The 16,747-nt window shown below is 41.7% G+C and overlaps 2 protein-coding genes across 2 annotated transcripts; both read right to left on the bottom strand.

The window, feature by feature from the left end:
- Positions 1 to 6,497: 6,497 nt before the first annotated feature.
- Positions 6,498 to 8,054, bottom strand: LOC123730375 (polyubiquitin). The gene is made up of 2 exons (XM_045706718.2): positions 7,635 to 8,054; positions 6,498 to 7,195 (listed from the first exon to the last, which is right to left on the bottom strand). The coding sequence occupies exon 2, from the start codon at positions 7,184 to 7,186 to the stop codon at positions 6,716 to 6,718; it is 471 nt and encodes a 156-aa protein (XP_045562674.1). The 5' UTR covers positions 7,187 to 7,195; positions 7,635 to 8,054; the 3' UTR covers positions 6,498 to 6,715.
- Positions 8,055 to 15,472: 7,418 nt separating this feature from the next.
- On the bottom strand, positions 15,473 to 16,503 carry LOC100136541 (ISG15-like protein). Its single transcript, NM_001123640.1, is given in 2 exon segments — positions 15,473 to 15,976; positions 16,416 to 16,503. A coding segment is annotated over 1 exon segment (471 nt). The 5' UTR covers positions 15,968 to 15,976; positions 16,416 to 16,503; the 3' UTR covers positions 15,473 to 15,496.
- Positions 16,504 to 16,747: the final 244 nt, after the last annotated feature.

Raw genomic sequence — 16,747 nt, 5'->3', positions numbered from 1 at the left:
CAATGATGAGGAATTGCAGGTACCTTGTGATACGTCAGACATACACCTTTGTGAGTGCAGAGGGAGTTTTGTTAACAGCAATACAAATAAAAAGACTATTCCCTGCCTCCTCATTCCCAAAATGATATCAACACATGTTTATATTGTCAGTAGTTGAATCATGTCTTTCAGACTACACATCTTAGTCAGACTGTACCCAAAGTTATTCAGCCGTATGTTCTCTAGTACAAACAGTAACCAGTGGAAGTACAGTAACTTCTATATTCTCCAGTAACTTATGTTCTCCTCTTTTATTTCTACCTCTATGGATATTTCGGGGGGTCAATGACCTCTGTGCATTTTACTGATGTAATTCTAATGAGTCAGACACCTTTCACCACTGATGTCCTGTTAGTAAAATACAAAGTCATTTTACATTACAGATGTGCCTTGAGTTAGAATTCTTGGTCATTCTAATTTCTGTCATAAGCAATGAGAGCAGAGAACGCTTGGGTGTTTATATTTTTAGCCATATGACTTAGCAGCAATTACAGTCATGGCGTAAGATGCTCCAATTTAACTAAAAAAGCAGATTGGGAAGGTATACCAAAGAAAATGTATTGCATACTTACACTACAACAGTGATTCTCAACTAGGGAGCCTCAGACTTTTCAAGGGGCCTGGGGGGGACAACAATTTTCAGGCTGACGCTATTTGCATGTGTCGTGTCTTTGGCTATGCCGAATTAAGTGATATGACATGCTAACTTATAAAATGATTTCTCTGTAATTAATATTACCTGATTAAGCTAATCATGTAAATGTAATTAACTAGAAAGTCGGGGCACCACGGAAGAACATTTATAGAGCCGTTATCTTCCGAATAAACTCTTAAAATACTTAGTAATATTTTACATCGATAGCAGTCAATATTAACCCTTATCTTATTTTCAGTCTCATAATGAAAGTTGTAAATTCTTGGCTATCTTCACGAACCCTGGCTAACAAGTTGAATCAGCAATACAAAATTGGGTTTAATTATTTATTTACTAAATACCTAACTAATCACACAGAATTACAAATACACAGAATACAATGATGTCATACAGAATTCACCCCTGGTGAACGGAACCTGTATGAAAGCTGGTTACACAAAGGAAAGGGGGTTGGGCTTGAATGAAAGAGCGGGAAGATTTAGGAACACAGAAACAGCAGCTATGCTATCGTAAATACATTATCTTATGCATTCTAAATTACCGCCCATTTGGAAAAGGAAAATGCAATAAATATTTACTCTGAGCTGCGCTTCGGTAGATTGGTCGTAGATGCTGGCCGGGTTGGCCAACAGATCTTCCTGTTACTCGGAAGAATGTCTCTGGTGGTAAATTGGATACGTGGTGGTATCTTCGTCCGTCTGTTAGACTGGATCCGTCGTCCGTCCTTTCCTAGCCCACGTCCACAGCGGCCGCTGCTAACTCAACGGCTAGGAAGTAGCACTTCTGTAGTGAATAAGCTCAAAGTTCATACCAGTTCATACCATAGCTCACGCCGAGGTTGGCTTAGTTGACATGTGTGTCCTTCTAACGTAGAGGCTGCAGACCTCCCGTACTGGAACTACCTGGTTATCTTTTCGTCAAAGGCTTATATAGTGGAGCGGGGGAAGGATGTGTTTCATCGTTTATAACCCCTGTCTCTTCACAGGGGTGGGCCACTGATCAAGCAGGGCATTTTCCTTATGAAAACCCAATTCTCTCATTTGGAAGCTAAAATTACATTTAATCTCCTAACAAACAATTTCAATATCAAACATTTCAATTGCATAACAATTCCATGTTACTCTGATAACTAGAGAGTGTATACTTTCTCAGGTACCGTTTATGTCGTCCTGTCATCAGTCATAATGTCTAAGGTGACAAGCGAACTGACATACATACTCATTACGTTATCAAGCATATTTCCAACTGGTTTTATTACCAAAATATGGTTCCTTTCCCCATTTGTTTGATGTTCCCAGACTCTCTATATTTAACAGGACAGCAGTCCTTCAGTAGGGTCAGTAAGAGAGGGGAAGGGAGAAAGGTATTTATGGGGGGGGTCATAAACCTTACCCACAGGCCAACGTCATGACACATGACAGGCCTCAAGAAACAAAAACTAAAAACAATCAAACCAAAATAAGTTTTAGTTTGGTACTATTTGAAATACAAAACATGACATGCAGCCGGTAGATGATGGAGGCAGTGTTTTGGAAACGGATGTAACCTTTGAGAATGACGACTGGAAGAAGGCAAGATGGCAAATGACTAGGTGATGTGAGGCAAAAAGAAGGGTGCGAGGTTCAAACCCAAACCGACATCTGCGAAATACAAGCAGAGTACTTTCTTCTGAGTCAAGTACAGGAGAGATAATGCCATGTTCCGCTCCTGAAAACCCTGAGCAGTCGACGGATAGTGAACTCTCTCAAATTGAACCTAACAGAAGTGAAGAGGAAAAACCTGCGCCGACAGGTGAGGTGAAGGCTTCCGAGTCTCACACCAATGATCAGGAAATTGCCTGAGATGACTCTGCCCGGTAGGAGTATGATTCATGGAGAAAGTGGATCCATGCCTTTTGGCCGATCCGTTTGTGGAATCAGGCTGGGTGAAGAGGAAGTTGGGTTCTGTGAATTCGGTCAAAGTATCCAGAAGTGGACTCGCGTTTCCTGACTCGGAACGAGAGCTGTGGCCTGCTTTTCTCTCCGGAGCAGAGCGCAGCCGAAAGGAATGATAACAGGGGTTGTGTTGAGGTGGATCGACTGCATTTGAGGATCCCCCGGTGTCTGTGATGCACGTCGTTTGATGAGACGCAGACCCGGAGGGGAGCGCGAGACTGAGGAGACCCTGTCTGTCCTTCTGAGTTTTCATGTAGAGTGTTTGCCTCCGAAACATGACCCGCCAAGCCGTGCTTCTTAACACCCACCTGCTTAACCCGGAAGCCAGCCACACCAATGTGTCGGAGGAAACACCGTTCAACTGATGACTGAAGTCAGCCTGCAGGCGCCAGGCCCACCACAAGGAGTCGCTAGAGCACGATGAGCCAGGTAAAGCCCCCTCGGCCAAACCCTCCATTAACCCGGACGACGCTGGGCCGATTGTGCACCGCCATATGTTACTCACGGTCACATCCAGTTGTCACACAGCCTGGGTTCGATCCCAGGCTGTAGTGACGCCGCAACACTGCGATGCAGTGCCTTAGACCACTGCGCCACTCAGGAGGCCCAACATGCATCTTTTTTTCAATGTTAAATTGACTGTCATTGAGAAAATAAAGGTTTCATAATGTATTTTTTTTCTAACGTCCTTTCTGAATTTCAAAGTAATCCGAGAAGTAATCATGTAGTTTTTCAAAACTATCTGTATTTTCAGTTTACATGTAATCAATTACACCCCAACCCTGTTTGTGGTTGACTCGTAAGAGTATGGGGTTACTTTGATTTGCAAACTATGCCAAGGTAAATGTGCCCTTTGCCAAGATCTTTCCACCTTTATCTCTGTCTTTTCAATCAATCAGCCTCTGCTCTGAGAACCCCCCTTGTCTTTCCTGACAACAGTTGCTTTTATCATAGTTACGTTGTTTGAATTCACTTAAAGAAAACTTTCTTCAACTCTGACCACCACCATGACAACAAATAAACTGTCTACGTGTTTTTCAGTGGCATTCTCTCGGCCTTGGGAAGTCTTCTATCTCAAGCATTGGAAGCAAAACGAAAGGCCAAAGAAGGGTCCCCAGTGAAGGAGATTGACATTTCAGGACCTGCCCGCTTTGCCATTTATGAGTGGTCATTGAGATGCTCCCGAGTGGTGCAGTGGTCTAAAGCACTGCATCTCAGTGCTAGAGGTGTCACTACAAACCCTGGTTTGATTCCAGGCTGTATCATAGGGGGGCGCACAATTGGCCCAGCGTCGTTCGGGTTATGCTTTGGCCGGGGTAGGCCGTCATTGTAAATAAGAATTTGTTCTTAACTGACTTGCCTAGTTAAATAAAAGTCAAATAAATAATAGTGATTAAAGTCATGTCCAAATCACTTCATTAAGGTTGTTTCTTGTTACAATGTAATCTATTGCAATTTACTGTAAATTGAACACAGCCATGATATTTGCCTTGTTTTTTTCAGGTTGCTCATTACTTTTACCAACTTATGGAGGTGTGATGCCTTCCACTGTTCCCTACTGCATGGTTAAACGCTTCCTCTTGGATCGCCTTATCTTCGCCCCTGCATACCTGCTGGTTTTCTTTTGTGTTATGGACATCCAAGAGGTTAGTCAGCTGCCCCCTTAACAACTCTCCTGCACCATACACCTGAATTAACTCTCACTGCTTGGATCCGATAACCACCAGAATTGGTATTACTCTGTGTGGTTCAAATTTTAAGCAGGGATTGCTTATTAGTCTGTCAGTTTACATTGGCCCTAGTGAAATTATGCAGTACTTCTCTGACAGTTCATTTCCGTTAGTGGTTAATGAATTACTTTACAATCCAGACTATTGTTTATTTATTTAACCTTTATTTAACTGGACAAGTCACTTAAGAACAAATTCTACTGCTAACCTACAAAGCATTACATGGGCTTGCTCCTAGCTATTTTTCCGATTTGGTCCTGCTGTACATACCTATACGTACGCTATGGTCACAAGATGCAGGCCTCCTTATTGTCCCTAGAATTTCTAAGCAAACAGCTGGAGGTAGAAACTTCTCGTATAGAGCTCCATTTTTTGGAATTGTCTGCCTATCTGTGTGAGAGACGCAGACTCTGTCTTGACCTTTAAGTCTTTATTGAAGGCTCATCTTTTCAGTAGGTCCTATGATTGAGTGTAGTCTGGCCCAGGGGTGTGAAAGTGAACGGAAAGGCACTGGAACGACAAAGCGCCCTTGCTGTCTCTGCATGGCGGGTTCCCCTCTCTCCACCGGGATTCTCTGCCTCTAAACCTATTACGGGGGCTGAGTCACTGGCTTACTGGTTCTCTTCCATCCCGTGCGCCTAGCCATGTACTGTTATAATCTCAACCCGGCACAGCCAGAATAGGACTGGCTGCCCCTCAGAGCCTGATTCCTCTCTAGGTTTCTTCCTTGGTTCCTGCCTTTCTAGGGAGTTTTTCCTAGCCGCCGTGCTTATACATCTGCATTGCTTGCTGTTTGAGGTTTGAGGCTGGGTTTCTGTATAGTACTTTGTGACATCGGCTGATGTAAAAAGGGCTTTATAAATACATTTGATTTGTTGATTGATTTACAATGACGCCCTACCAAAAGGCAAAAGTCCACCTGCGGGGACTGGGGCTGGGATTAAAAAGTAAATAAAAATATAGCACAAAACACACATCACGACAAGAGAGACACCACAACACTACATAAAGAGAGACCTAAGACAACAACATAGCATGGCAGCAACACATGAAAACACAGCATGGTATCAACACAACATGGCAGCAGCACAACATGGTAGCAGCACAAAACATGGTACAAACATTATTGGGCACAGACAACTATTGTCATGCCTGTACATTCATTTTAATACATTCAAATGCTGTTTTAGGATAAGAGGTGGGCAAACTCCAGGACAAAGTGAATAGTAGTGCCTATACAGGTGAGCAATTCTCATTGGCTTTTCATTCAAGGATGCATACATTTGGAATGTATCGTGGTGCTCTGTTGCCAATCTGTGTTTTTGTGTTTTCAGTTTCAAGTGCTGTTTACCACATTGGTGGCATTATTTTGGAATGCTTACCTTGCATCTGTGAGGTAGTGAAGCCTCCAAAGACATTCTCCCAAATTACTGAATGAAGAGGGCACCGTGTGTGTGTGTGTGTGTGTGTGTGCCTCAGGAGTTACATAATGTTACAAGGGCTGGCCTGTGAATGCCAGTGCAGCAGTCTGGTACAACCAGGCAAATTAACTGGGGTGGTGCTTAGGACTTCGGTCAAATGCTACACAAGGTGCTACACTAATGAAATCCTAACACATTTATTGTGTTGCTCACATGCAAAATAACTTAGAACTGAAATAATAAGTCTTAATTGTATTCTTACTGATATTTAAAATATTGAATTAATTGAAACACTTGAGTATGCTTCCTTTGTGCCAATGTGTATTTTGGTTTGAGCAATGGTAAATACATGTTACCTATTCTTCATAGATACATATTTATATTTATATAATTTAAGATGAAGCAAAGCAAATGTGCTGTAGGAAATTAATAATAGTAACTGTTTCGGCCTTGAATCAAACTAATTTAAAACCATCTGAACATGCAACGTTTAGGATTTTCATCAGACCATGAAACATTGTGTATATTGCTGACAAGGCCGGCCTGTAGTTTCCCCATGTGGACTGCCTTGTCTCAGTTTGAGTCAACTCAACTGTAAATGTTACTGCTCTGTCTCTATCATGTCAAATAAGGGAGCAATAGCACAATGGACAAGAAACTGACCAGTACCTTATGTTGCTTTATCTTTTCTTTTGAGTTGGAGCCGTGACAATGATGGTTGACAGTTATAGTTTTATACATGTTTATTACTTGATAACAATCTCATTAATATATGCCTATATCAGCCATGCTTAATTTAATGTTTACAATTGAATACAAATGTAGAACAATTCACATTTTTGTTCAAGATTGATTGCTTTTTCTCTATAGACATGGAATGCATAATAAGTTAAGGGCTTCATGTGACAGGTGGTTTCAGGTCGATACTGGGTTTCTTCAGCCTCCCCTTAGACGGAGCGTCAGATGGATGGTGCTTTGATTTCTGATGTTGTAGTACTCCAGCGTCTGGCAATCCTCGAGCTGCCTACCCTCATGAATCAGCCTCTGTTGGTTGGCAGGGACTCCCTCCTTGTTTTGTACCTTGGCTTTGAACTGGGTTACAGTCTCACCAGGCACCACATCATATGTGTGTGTCTGGCCCTTTTCGTTTTTCAGGAACACCTGGATAGGAGCGGGCTCCGTAATCAGCACCATCACTTTAGATCCTGAATGCAGGCCGTAGTCGCTCAAAGTTTTTGAATCATCGCTGAGACTGATGTTGCTCCCATTGACACCTAACAGCCTCTGCTTTGTTGTGGCCACTTTAAAGTGTTCTTCAATCAAACTCTTGAGAGACCCCACAGTGGTGTGTGGCTGAACTGTCAGGGGAAGTGAGTTCCCGTTCAAAAGTGTTATAGTGAGTTCCATGATAGATATCTGAAAGAGGATGTAATGTATTATTTATTTGGCCTTACATTAGCATAGCTCAATGTTTTGAATGAATTCATTTAGTAACACAGGTGTAATGCTTTATAACTTGTTAAAAGCATGTATGATCCTTATAATAAGGCTAACAATATGTAATGTTTTGTCTCTAGCCAACATTTCAGCTGACTCAACTGGCTGGTATATAATGAGAATCATTATGAGATGATTGAAAGACATAAGGGAGTCATACACACTCATGACAAGTTATACTGTACAATGCATTATAACTTTTATATTTACCTACAGGCTTTAACATTACCATTTGTTCAGCCCATTGTAATAACTAACAAATTATAAGATAATTTGCTTGATATGCTGTTAAGCTTTTTTCTCCAGTACATTTCTGTAAGATAGGCCTGTTGTAGCTTAATAATAGAAAATGACTTACATGTTCAGTAGATATTGTTGAGGAGTTGTTGTGAAGTCTTGCAAGTTTGTTTTAAGAAATACTGTTGGTAAATCCGTATGCTGACAATTGAAACTCATCCGATGAAAGATGATGATAGCTCTGTCAGTGTACATCTGAGCAGTCTATTTAACATCTGATCTGCCCCGCCCCGCCCCTCAAATTGAGATTCGTTTTTCCCTCGCTGCCTCGCAGGTTTCGGTTTCCATTATAAAATAATGATATAGTCGGCTGCTGTTTGCAGAAAGTTGAGTGCAATAAATTGTTTCTTTGATATTTCCCAATGACAACTTGCCCCCATTCAAAGTATTCCCAATTTTGATTTAATTGATGCATATCACACTGAAATTCACAAAGATCACTCTAGCTCAGGGGTGTCAAACATTCGGACCGCGAGGGGTTCCAATCCGGCCCGCCGGTGACTAAAAATGAAACTACAGTTTCTTGACTGTCTGTCCAGCTCTCTAATAATCGCTAGACAGCCGGGGAGCATCGACAATTCATAATTTTGAGGCAAGGAAATATTTTTCTTTAGACGTCAGTACCGCCCTCCAGACGTCATTGAAGACCGAATGCGGCCTTAGGGGTAAAATGAGTTTGACACCCCTGCTCTAGACCATCCCATATAATTCATTATTCTAAACCGGGGTAGGCAACTATATAGATTCAGCCACCGGTCGATTTTTGTCGGAGGGGATGATCCAGATGCCAGAACATAATTATAATAATTTGTACACTGCAAATTGACTACAACGAGCCAAACATTAGATTGTATTTAAAAATAGAAATAATTTCATACTTTGATTACATTGAAACACGATCACATCTAGTTTTCTGTTCGTGGAAGTACTTGGTGAACAGATTTCTGCATAGTTCCTGGTGATTGTAGTCTTTTTTTGACCAGAAACTTTGGGGGGTCCGCCTGTTGGCCCGCAGTCCGCCTTTTCCCGAACCCTATTCTAGATCATTCCCTATCATTGAACCAGGTTCTAGATCATTCCCTATCATTCTAGAGAATTCCCTATTTTTCAACAAAGATATGTCAAACACCAGAAAGGAAAGAGAAACCTAATGTCATTATCAATGAAACCCAACCTCATTGGGAAAACCCAGGCACAGATGATACTAACAATGATGAGGAATTGCAGGTACCTTGTGATACGTCAGACATACACCTTTGTGAGTGCAGAGGGAGTTTTGTTAACAGCAATACAAATAAAAAGACTATTCCCTGCCTCCTCATTCCCAAAATGATATCAACACATGTTTATATTGTCAGTAGTTGAATCATGTCTTTCAGACTACACATCTTAGTCAGACTGTACCCAAAGTTATTCAGCCGTATGTTCTCTAGTACAAACAGTAACCAGTGGAAGTACAGTAACTTCTATATTCTCCAGTAACTTATGTTCTCCTCTTTTATTTCTACCTCTATGGATATTTCGGGGGGTCAATGACCTCTGTGCATTTTACTGATGTAATTCTAATGAGTCAGACACCTTTCACCACTGATGTCCTGTTAGTAAAATACAAAGTCATTTTACATTACAGATGTGCCTTGAGTTAGAATTCTTGGTCATTCTAATTTCTGTCATAAGCAATGAGAGCAGAGAACGCTTGGGTGTTTATATTTTTAGCCATATGACTTAGCAGCAATTACAGTCATGGCGTAAGATGCTCCAATTTAACTAAAAAAGCAGATTGGGAAGGTATACCAAAGAAAATGTATTGCATACTTACACTACAACAGTGATTCTCAACTAGGGAGCCTCAGACTTTTCAAGGGGCCTGGGGGGGACAACAATTTTCAGGCTGACGCTATTTGCATGTGTCGTGTCTTTGGCTATGCCGAATTAAGTGATATGACATGCTAACTTATAAAATGATTTCTCTGTAATTAATATTACCTAATTAAGCTAATCATGTAAATGTAATTAACTAGAAAGTCGGGGCACCACGGAAGAACATTTATAGAGCCGTTATCTTCCGAATAAACTCTTAAAATACTTAGTAATATTTTACATCGATAGCAGTCAATATTAACCCTTATCTTATTTTCAGTCTCATAATGAAAGTTGTAAATTCTTGGCTATCTTCACGAACCCTGGCTAACAAGTTGAATCAGCAATACAAAATTGGGTTTAATTATTTATTTACTAAATACCTAACTAATCACACAGAATTACAAATACACAGAATACAATGATGTCATACAGAATTCACCCCTGGTGAACGGAACCTGTATGAAAGCTGGTTACACAAAGGAAAGGGGGTTGGGCTTGAATGAAAGAGCGGGAAGATTTAGGAACACAGAAACAGCAGCTATGCTATCGTAAATACATTATCTTATGCATTCTAAATTACCGCCCATTTGGAAAAGGAAAATGCAATAAATATTTACTCTGAGCTGCGCTTCGGTAGATTGGTCGTAGATGCTGGCCGGGTTGGCCAACAGATCTTCCTGTTACTCGGAAGAATGTCTCTGGTGGTAAATTGGATACGTGGTGGTATCTTCGTCCGTCTGTTAGACTGGATCCGTCGTCCGTCCTTTCCTAGCCCACGTCCACAGCGGCCGCTGCTAACTCAACGGCTAGGAAGTAGCACTTCTGTAGTGAATAAGCTCAAAGTTCATACCAGTTCATACCATAGCTCACGCCGAGGTTGGCTTAGTTGACATGTGTGTCCTTCTAACGTAGAGGCTGCAGACCTCCCGTACTGGAACTACCTGGTTATCTTTTCGTCAAAGGCTTATATAGTGGAGCGGGGGAAGGATGTGTTTCATCGTTTATAACCCCTGTCTCTTCACAGGGGTGGGCCACTGATCAAGCAGGGCATTTTCCTTATGAAAACCCAATTCTCTCATTTGGAAGCTAAAATTACATTTAATCTCCTAACAAACAATTTCAATATCAAACATTTCAATTGCATAACAATTCCATGTTACTCTGATAACTAGAGAGTGTATACTTTCTCAGGTACCGTTTATGTCGTCCTGTCATCAGTCATAATGTCTAAGGTGACAAGCGAACTGACATACATACTCATTACGTTATCAAGCATATTTCCAACTGGTTTTATTACCAAAATATGGTTCCTTTCCCCATTTGTTTGATGTTCCCAGACTCTCTATATTTAACAGGACAGCAGTCCTTCAGTAGGGTCAGTAAGAGAGGGGAAGGGAGAAAGATATTTATGGGGGGGGTCATAAACCTTACCCACAGGCCAACGTCATGACACATGACAGGCCTCAAGAAACAAAAACTAAAAACAATCAAACCAAAATAAGTTTTAGTTTGGTACTATTTGAAATACAAAACATGACATGCAGCCGGTAGATGATGGAGGCAGTGTTTTGGAAACGGATGTAACCTTTGAGAATGACGACTGGAAGAAGGCAAGATGGCAAATGACTAGGTTATGTGAGGCAAAAAGAAGGGTGCGAGGTTCAAACCCAAACCGACATCTGCGAAATACAAGCAGAGTACTTTCTTCTGAGTCAAGTACAGGAGAGATAATGCCATGTTCCGCTCCTGAAAACCCTGAGCAGTCGACGGATAGTGAACTCTCTCAAATTGAACCTAACAGAAGTGAAGAGGAAAAACCTGCGCCGACAGGTGAGGTGAAGGCTTCCGAGTCTCACACCAATGATCAGGAAATTGCCTGAGATGACTCTGCCCGGTAGGAGTATGATTCATGGAGAAAGTGGATCCATGCCTTTTGGCCGATCCGTTTGTGGAATCAGGCTGGGTGAAGAGGAAGTTGGGTTCTGTGAATTCGGTCAAAGTATCCAGAAGTGGACTCGCGTTTCCTGACTCGGAACGAGAGCTGTGGCCTGCTTTTCTCTCCGGAGCAGAGCGCAGCCGAAAGGAATGATAACAGGGGTTGTGTTGAGGTGGATCGACTGCATTTGAGGATCCCCCGGTGTCTGTGATGCACGTCGTTTGATGAGACGCAGACCCGGAGGGGAGCGCGAGACTGAGGAGACCCTGTCTGTCCTTCTGAGTTTTCATGTAGAGTGTTTGCCTCCGAAACATGACCCGCCAAGCCGTGCTTCTTAACACCCACCTGCTTAACCCGGAAGCCAGCCACACCAATGTGTCGGAGGAAACACCGTTCAACTGATGACTGAAGTCAGCCTGCAGGCGCCAGGCCCACCACAAGGAGTCGCTAGAGCACGATGAGCCAGGTAAAGCCCCCTCGGCCAAACCCTCCATTAACCCGGACGACGCTGGGCCGATTGTGCACCGCCATATGTTACTCACGGTCACATCCAGTTGTCACACAGCCTGGGTTCGATCCCAGGCTGTAGTGACGCCGCAACACTGCGATGCAGTGCCTTAGACCACTGCGCCACTCAGGAGGCCCAACATGCATCTTTTTTTCAATGTTAAATTGACTGTCATTGAGAAAATAAAGGTTTCATAATGTATTTTTTTTCTAACGTCCTTTCTGAATTTCAAAGTAATCCGAGAAGTAATCATGTAGTTTTTCAAAACTATCTGTATTTTCAGTTTACATGTAATCAATTACACCCCAACCCTGTTTGTGGTTGACTCGTAAGAGTATGGGGTTACTTTGATTTGCAAACTATGCCAAGGTAAATGTGCCCTTTGCCAAGATCTTTCCACCTTTCTCTCTGTCTTTTCAATCAATCAGCCTCTGCTCTGAGAACCCCCCTTGTCTTTCCTGACAACAGTTGCTTTTATCATAGTTACGTTGTTTGAATTCACTTAAAGAAAACTTTCTTCAACTCTGACCACCACCATGACAACAAATAAACTGTCTACGTGTTTTTCAGTGGCATTCTCTCGGCCTTGGGAAGTCTTCTATCTCAAGCATTGGAAGCAAAACGAAAGGCCAAAGAAGGGTCCCCAGTGAAGGAGATTGACATTTCAGGACCTGCCCGCTTTGCCATTTATGAGTGGTCATTGAGATGCTCCCGAGTGGTGCAGTGGTCTAAAGCACTGCATCTCAGTGCTAGAGGTGTCACTACAAACCCTGGTTTGATTCCAGGCTGTATCATAGGGCGGCGCACAATTGGCCCAGCGTCGTTCGGGTTATGCTTTGGCCGGGGTAGGCCGTCATTGTAAATAAGAATTTGTTCTTAACTGACTTGCCTAGTTAAATAAAAGTCAAATAAATAATAGTGATTAAAGTCATGTCCAAATCACTTCATTAAGGTTGTTTCTTGTTACAATGTAATCTATTGCAATTTACTGTAAATTGAACACAGCCATGATATTTGCCTTGTTTTTTTCAGGTTGCTCATTACTTTTACCAACTTATGGAGGTGTGATGCCTTCCACTGTTCCCTACTGCATGGTTAAACGCTTCCTCTTGGATCGCCTTATCTTCGCCCGTGCATACCTGCTGGTTTTCTTTTGTGTTATGGACATCCAAGAGGTTAGTCAGCTGCCCCCTTAACAACTCTCCTGCACCATACACCTGAATTAACTCTCACTGCTTGGATCCGATAACCACCAGAATTGGTATTACTCTGTGTGGTTCAAATTTTAAGCAGGGATTGCTTATTAGTCTGTCAGTTAACATTGGCCCTAGTGAAATTATGCAGTACTTCTCTGACAGTTCATTTCCGTTAGTGGTTAATGAATTACTTTACAATCCAGACTATTGTTTATTTATTTAACCTTTATTTAACCGGACAAGTCACTTAAGAACAAATTCTACTGCTAACCTACAAAGCATTACATGGGCTTGCTCCTAGCTATTTTTCCGATTTGGTCCTGCTGTACATACCTATACGTACGCTATGGTCACAAGATGCAGGCCTCCTTATTGTCCCTAGAATTTCTAAGCAAACAGCTGGAGGTAGAAACTTCTCGTATAGAGCTCCATTTTTTGGAATTGTCTGCCTATCTGTGTGAGAGACGCAGACTCTGTCTTGACCTTTAAGTCTTTATTGAAGGCTCATCTTTTCAGTAGGTCCTATGATTGAGTGTAGTCTGGCCCAGGGGTGTGAAAGTGAACGGAAAGGCACTGGAACGACAAAGCGCCCTTGCTGTCTCTGCATGGCGGGTTCCCCTCTCTCCACCGGGATTCTCTGCCTCTAAACCTATTACGGGGGCTGAGTCACTGGCTTACTGGTTCTCTTCCATCCCGTGCGCCTAGCCATGTACTGTTATAATCTCAACCCGGCACAGCCAGAATAGGACTGGCTGCCCCTCAGAGCCTGATTCCTCTCTAGGTTTCTTCCTTGGTTCCTGCCTTTCTAGGGAGTTTTTCCTAGCCGCCGTGCTTATACATCTGCATTGCTTGCTGTTTGAGGTTTGAGGCTGGGTTTCTGTATAGTACTTTGTGACATCGGCTGATGTAAAAAGGGCTTTATAAATACATTTGATTTGTTGATTGATTTACAATGACGCCCTACCAAAAGGCAAAAGTCCACCTGCGGGGACTGGGGCTGGGATTAAAAAGTAAATAAAAATATAGCACAAAACACACATCACGACAAGAGAGACACCACAACACTACATAAAGAGAGACCTAAGACAACAACATAGCATGGCAGCAACACATGAAAACACAGCATGGTATCAACACAACATGGCAGCAGCACAACATGGTAGCAGCACAAAACATGGTACAAACATTATTGGGCACAGACAACTATTGTCATGCCTGTACATTCATTTTAATACATTCAAATGCTGTTTTAGGATAAGAGGTGGGCAAACTCCAGGACAAAGTGAATAGTAGTGCCTATACAGGTGAGCAATTCTCATTGGCTTTTCATTCAAGGATGCATACATTTGGAATGTATCGTGGTGCTCTGTTGCCAATCTGTGTTTTTGTGTTTTCAGTTTCAAGTGCTGTTTACCACATTGGTGGCATTATTTTGGAATGCTTACCTTGCATCTGTGAGGAAGTGAAGCCTCCAAAGACATTCTCCCAAATTACTGAATGAAGAGGGCACCGTGTGTGTGTGTGTGTGTGTGTGTGCCTCAGGAGTTACATAATGTTACAAGGGCTGGCCTGTGAATGCCAGTGCAGCAGGCTGGTACAACCAGGCAAATTAACTGGGGTGGTGCTTAGGACTTCGGTCAAATGCTACACAAGGTGCTACACTAATGAAATCCTAACACATTTATTGTGTTGCTCACATGCAAAATAACTTAGAACTGAAATAATAAGTCTTAATTGTATTCTTACTGATATTTAAAATATTGAATTAATTGAAACACTTGAGTATGCTTCCTTTGTGCCAATGTGTATTTTGGTTTGAGCAATGGTAAATACATGTTACCTATTCTTCATAGATACATATTTATATTTATATAATTTAAGACGAAGCAAAGCAAATGTGCTGTAGGAAATGAATACTAGTAACTGTTTCGGCCTTGAATCAAACTCATTTAAAACCATCTGAACATGCAACGTTTAGGATTTTCATCAGACCATGAAACATTGTGTATATTGCTGACAAGGCCGGCCTGTAGTTTCCCCATGTGGACTGCCTTGTCTCAGTTTGAGTCAACTCAACTGTAAATGTTACTGCTTTGTCTCTATCATGTCAAATAAGGGAGCAATAGCACAATGGACAAGAAACTGACCAGTACCTTATGTTGCTTTATCTTTTCTTTTGAGTTAGAGCCGTGACAATGATGGTTGACAGTTATAGTTTTATACATGTTTATTACTTGATAACAATCTCATTAATATATGCCTATATCAGCCATGCTTAATTTAATGTTTACAATTGAATACAAATGTAGAACAATTCACATTTTTGTTCAAGATTGATTGCTTTTTCTCTATAGACATGGAATGCATAATAAGTTAAGGGCTTCATGTGACAGGTGGTTTCAGGTCGATACTGGGTTTCTTCAGCCTCCCCTTAGACGGAGCGTCAGATGGATGGTGCTTTGATTTCTGATGTTGTAGTACTCCAGCGTCTGGCAATCCTCGAGCTGCCTACCCTCATGAATCAGCCTCTGTTGGTTGGCAGGGACTCCCTCCTTGTTTTGTACCTTGGCTTTGAACTGGGTTACAGTCTCACCAGGCACCACATCATATGTGTGTGTCTGGCCCTTTTCGTTTTTCAGGAACACCTGGATAGGAGCGGGCTCCGTAATCAGCACCATCACTTTAGATCCTGAATGCAGGCCGTAGTCGCTCAAAGTTTTTGAATCATCGCTGAGACTGATGTTGCTCCCATTGACACCTAACAGCCTCTGCTTTGTTGTGGCCACTTTAAAGTGTTCTTCAATCAAACTCTTGAGAGACCCCACAGTGGTGTGTGGCTGAACTGTCAGGGGAAGTGAGTTCCCGTTCAAAAGTGTTATAGTGAGTTCCATGATAGATATCTGAAAGAGGATGTAATGTATTATTTATTTGGCCTTACATTAGCATAGCTCAATGTTTTGAATGAATTCATTTAGTAACACAGGTGTAATGCTTTATAACTTGTTAAAAGCATGTATGATCCTTATAATAAGGCTAACAATATGTAATGTTTTGTCTCTAGCCAACATTTCAGCTGACTCAACTGGCTGGTATATAATGAGAATCATTATGAGATGATTGAAAGACATAAGGGAGTCATACACACTCATGACAAGTTATACTGTACAATGCATTATAACTTTTATATTTACCTACAGGCTTTAACATTACCATTTGTTCAGCCCATTGTAATAACTAACAAATTATAAGATAATTTGCTTGATATGCTGTTAAGCTTTTTTCTCCAGTACATTTCTGTAAGATAGGCCTGTTGTAGCTTAATAATAGAAAATGACTTACATGTTCAGTAGATATTGTTGAGGAGTTGTTGTGAAGTCTTGCAAGTTTGTTTTAAGAAATACTGTTGGTAAATCCGTATGCTGACAATTGAAACTCATCCGATGAAAGATGATGATAGCTCTGTCAGTGTACATCTGAGCAGTCTATTTAACATCTGATCTGCCCCGCCCCGCCCCTCAAATTGAGATTCGTTTTTCCCTCGCTGCCTCGCAGGTTTCGGTTTCCATTATAAAATAATGATATAGTCGGCTGCTGTTTGCAGAAAGTTGAGTGCAATAAATTGTTTCTTTGATATTTCCCAATGACAACTTGCCCCCATTCAAAGTATTCCC

The sequence above is a fragment of the Salmo salar genome, chromosome 24 (assembly GCF_965601325.2).
Source record: "Salmo salar chromosome 24, fSalSal1, whole genome shotgun sequence".
NCBI classification, from domain to species: Eukaryota; Metazoa; Chordata; class Actinopteri; order Salmoniformes; family Salmonidae; genus Salmo; species Salmo salar.
Note: the sequence above shows the minus strand (reverse complement) of the source record. Positions and strands in the feature narration are given on the sequence as shown.

Excerpts from the sequence above, each read along its gene's own strand:
- LOC123730375 (XM_045706718.2), bottom strand. The coding sequence starts at position 7,186 with ATGGAACTCACTATAACACTTTTGAACGGGAACTCACTTCCCCTGACA.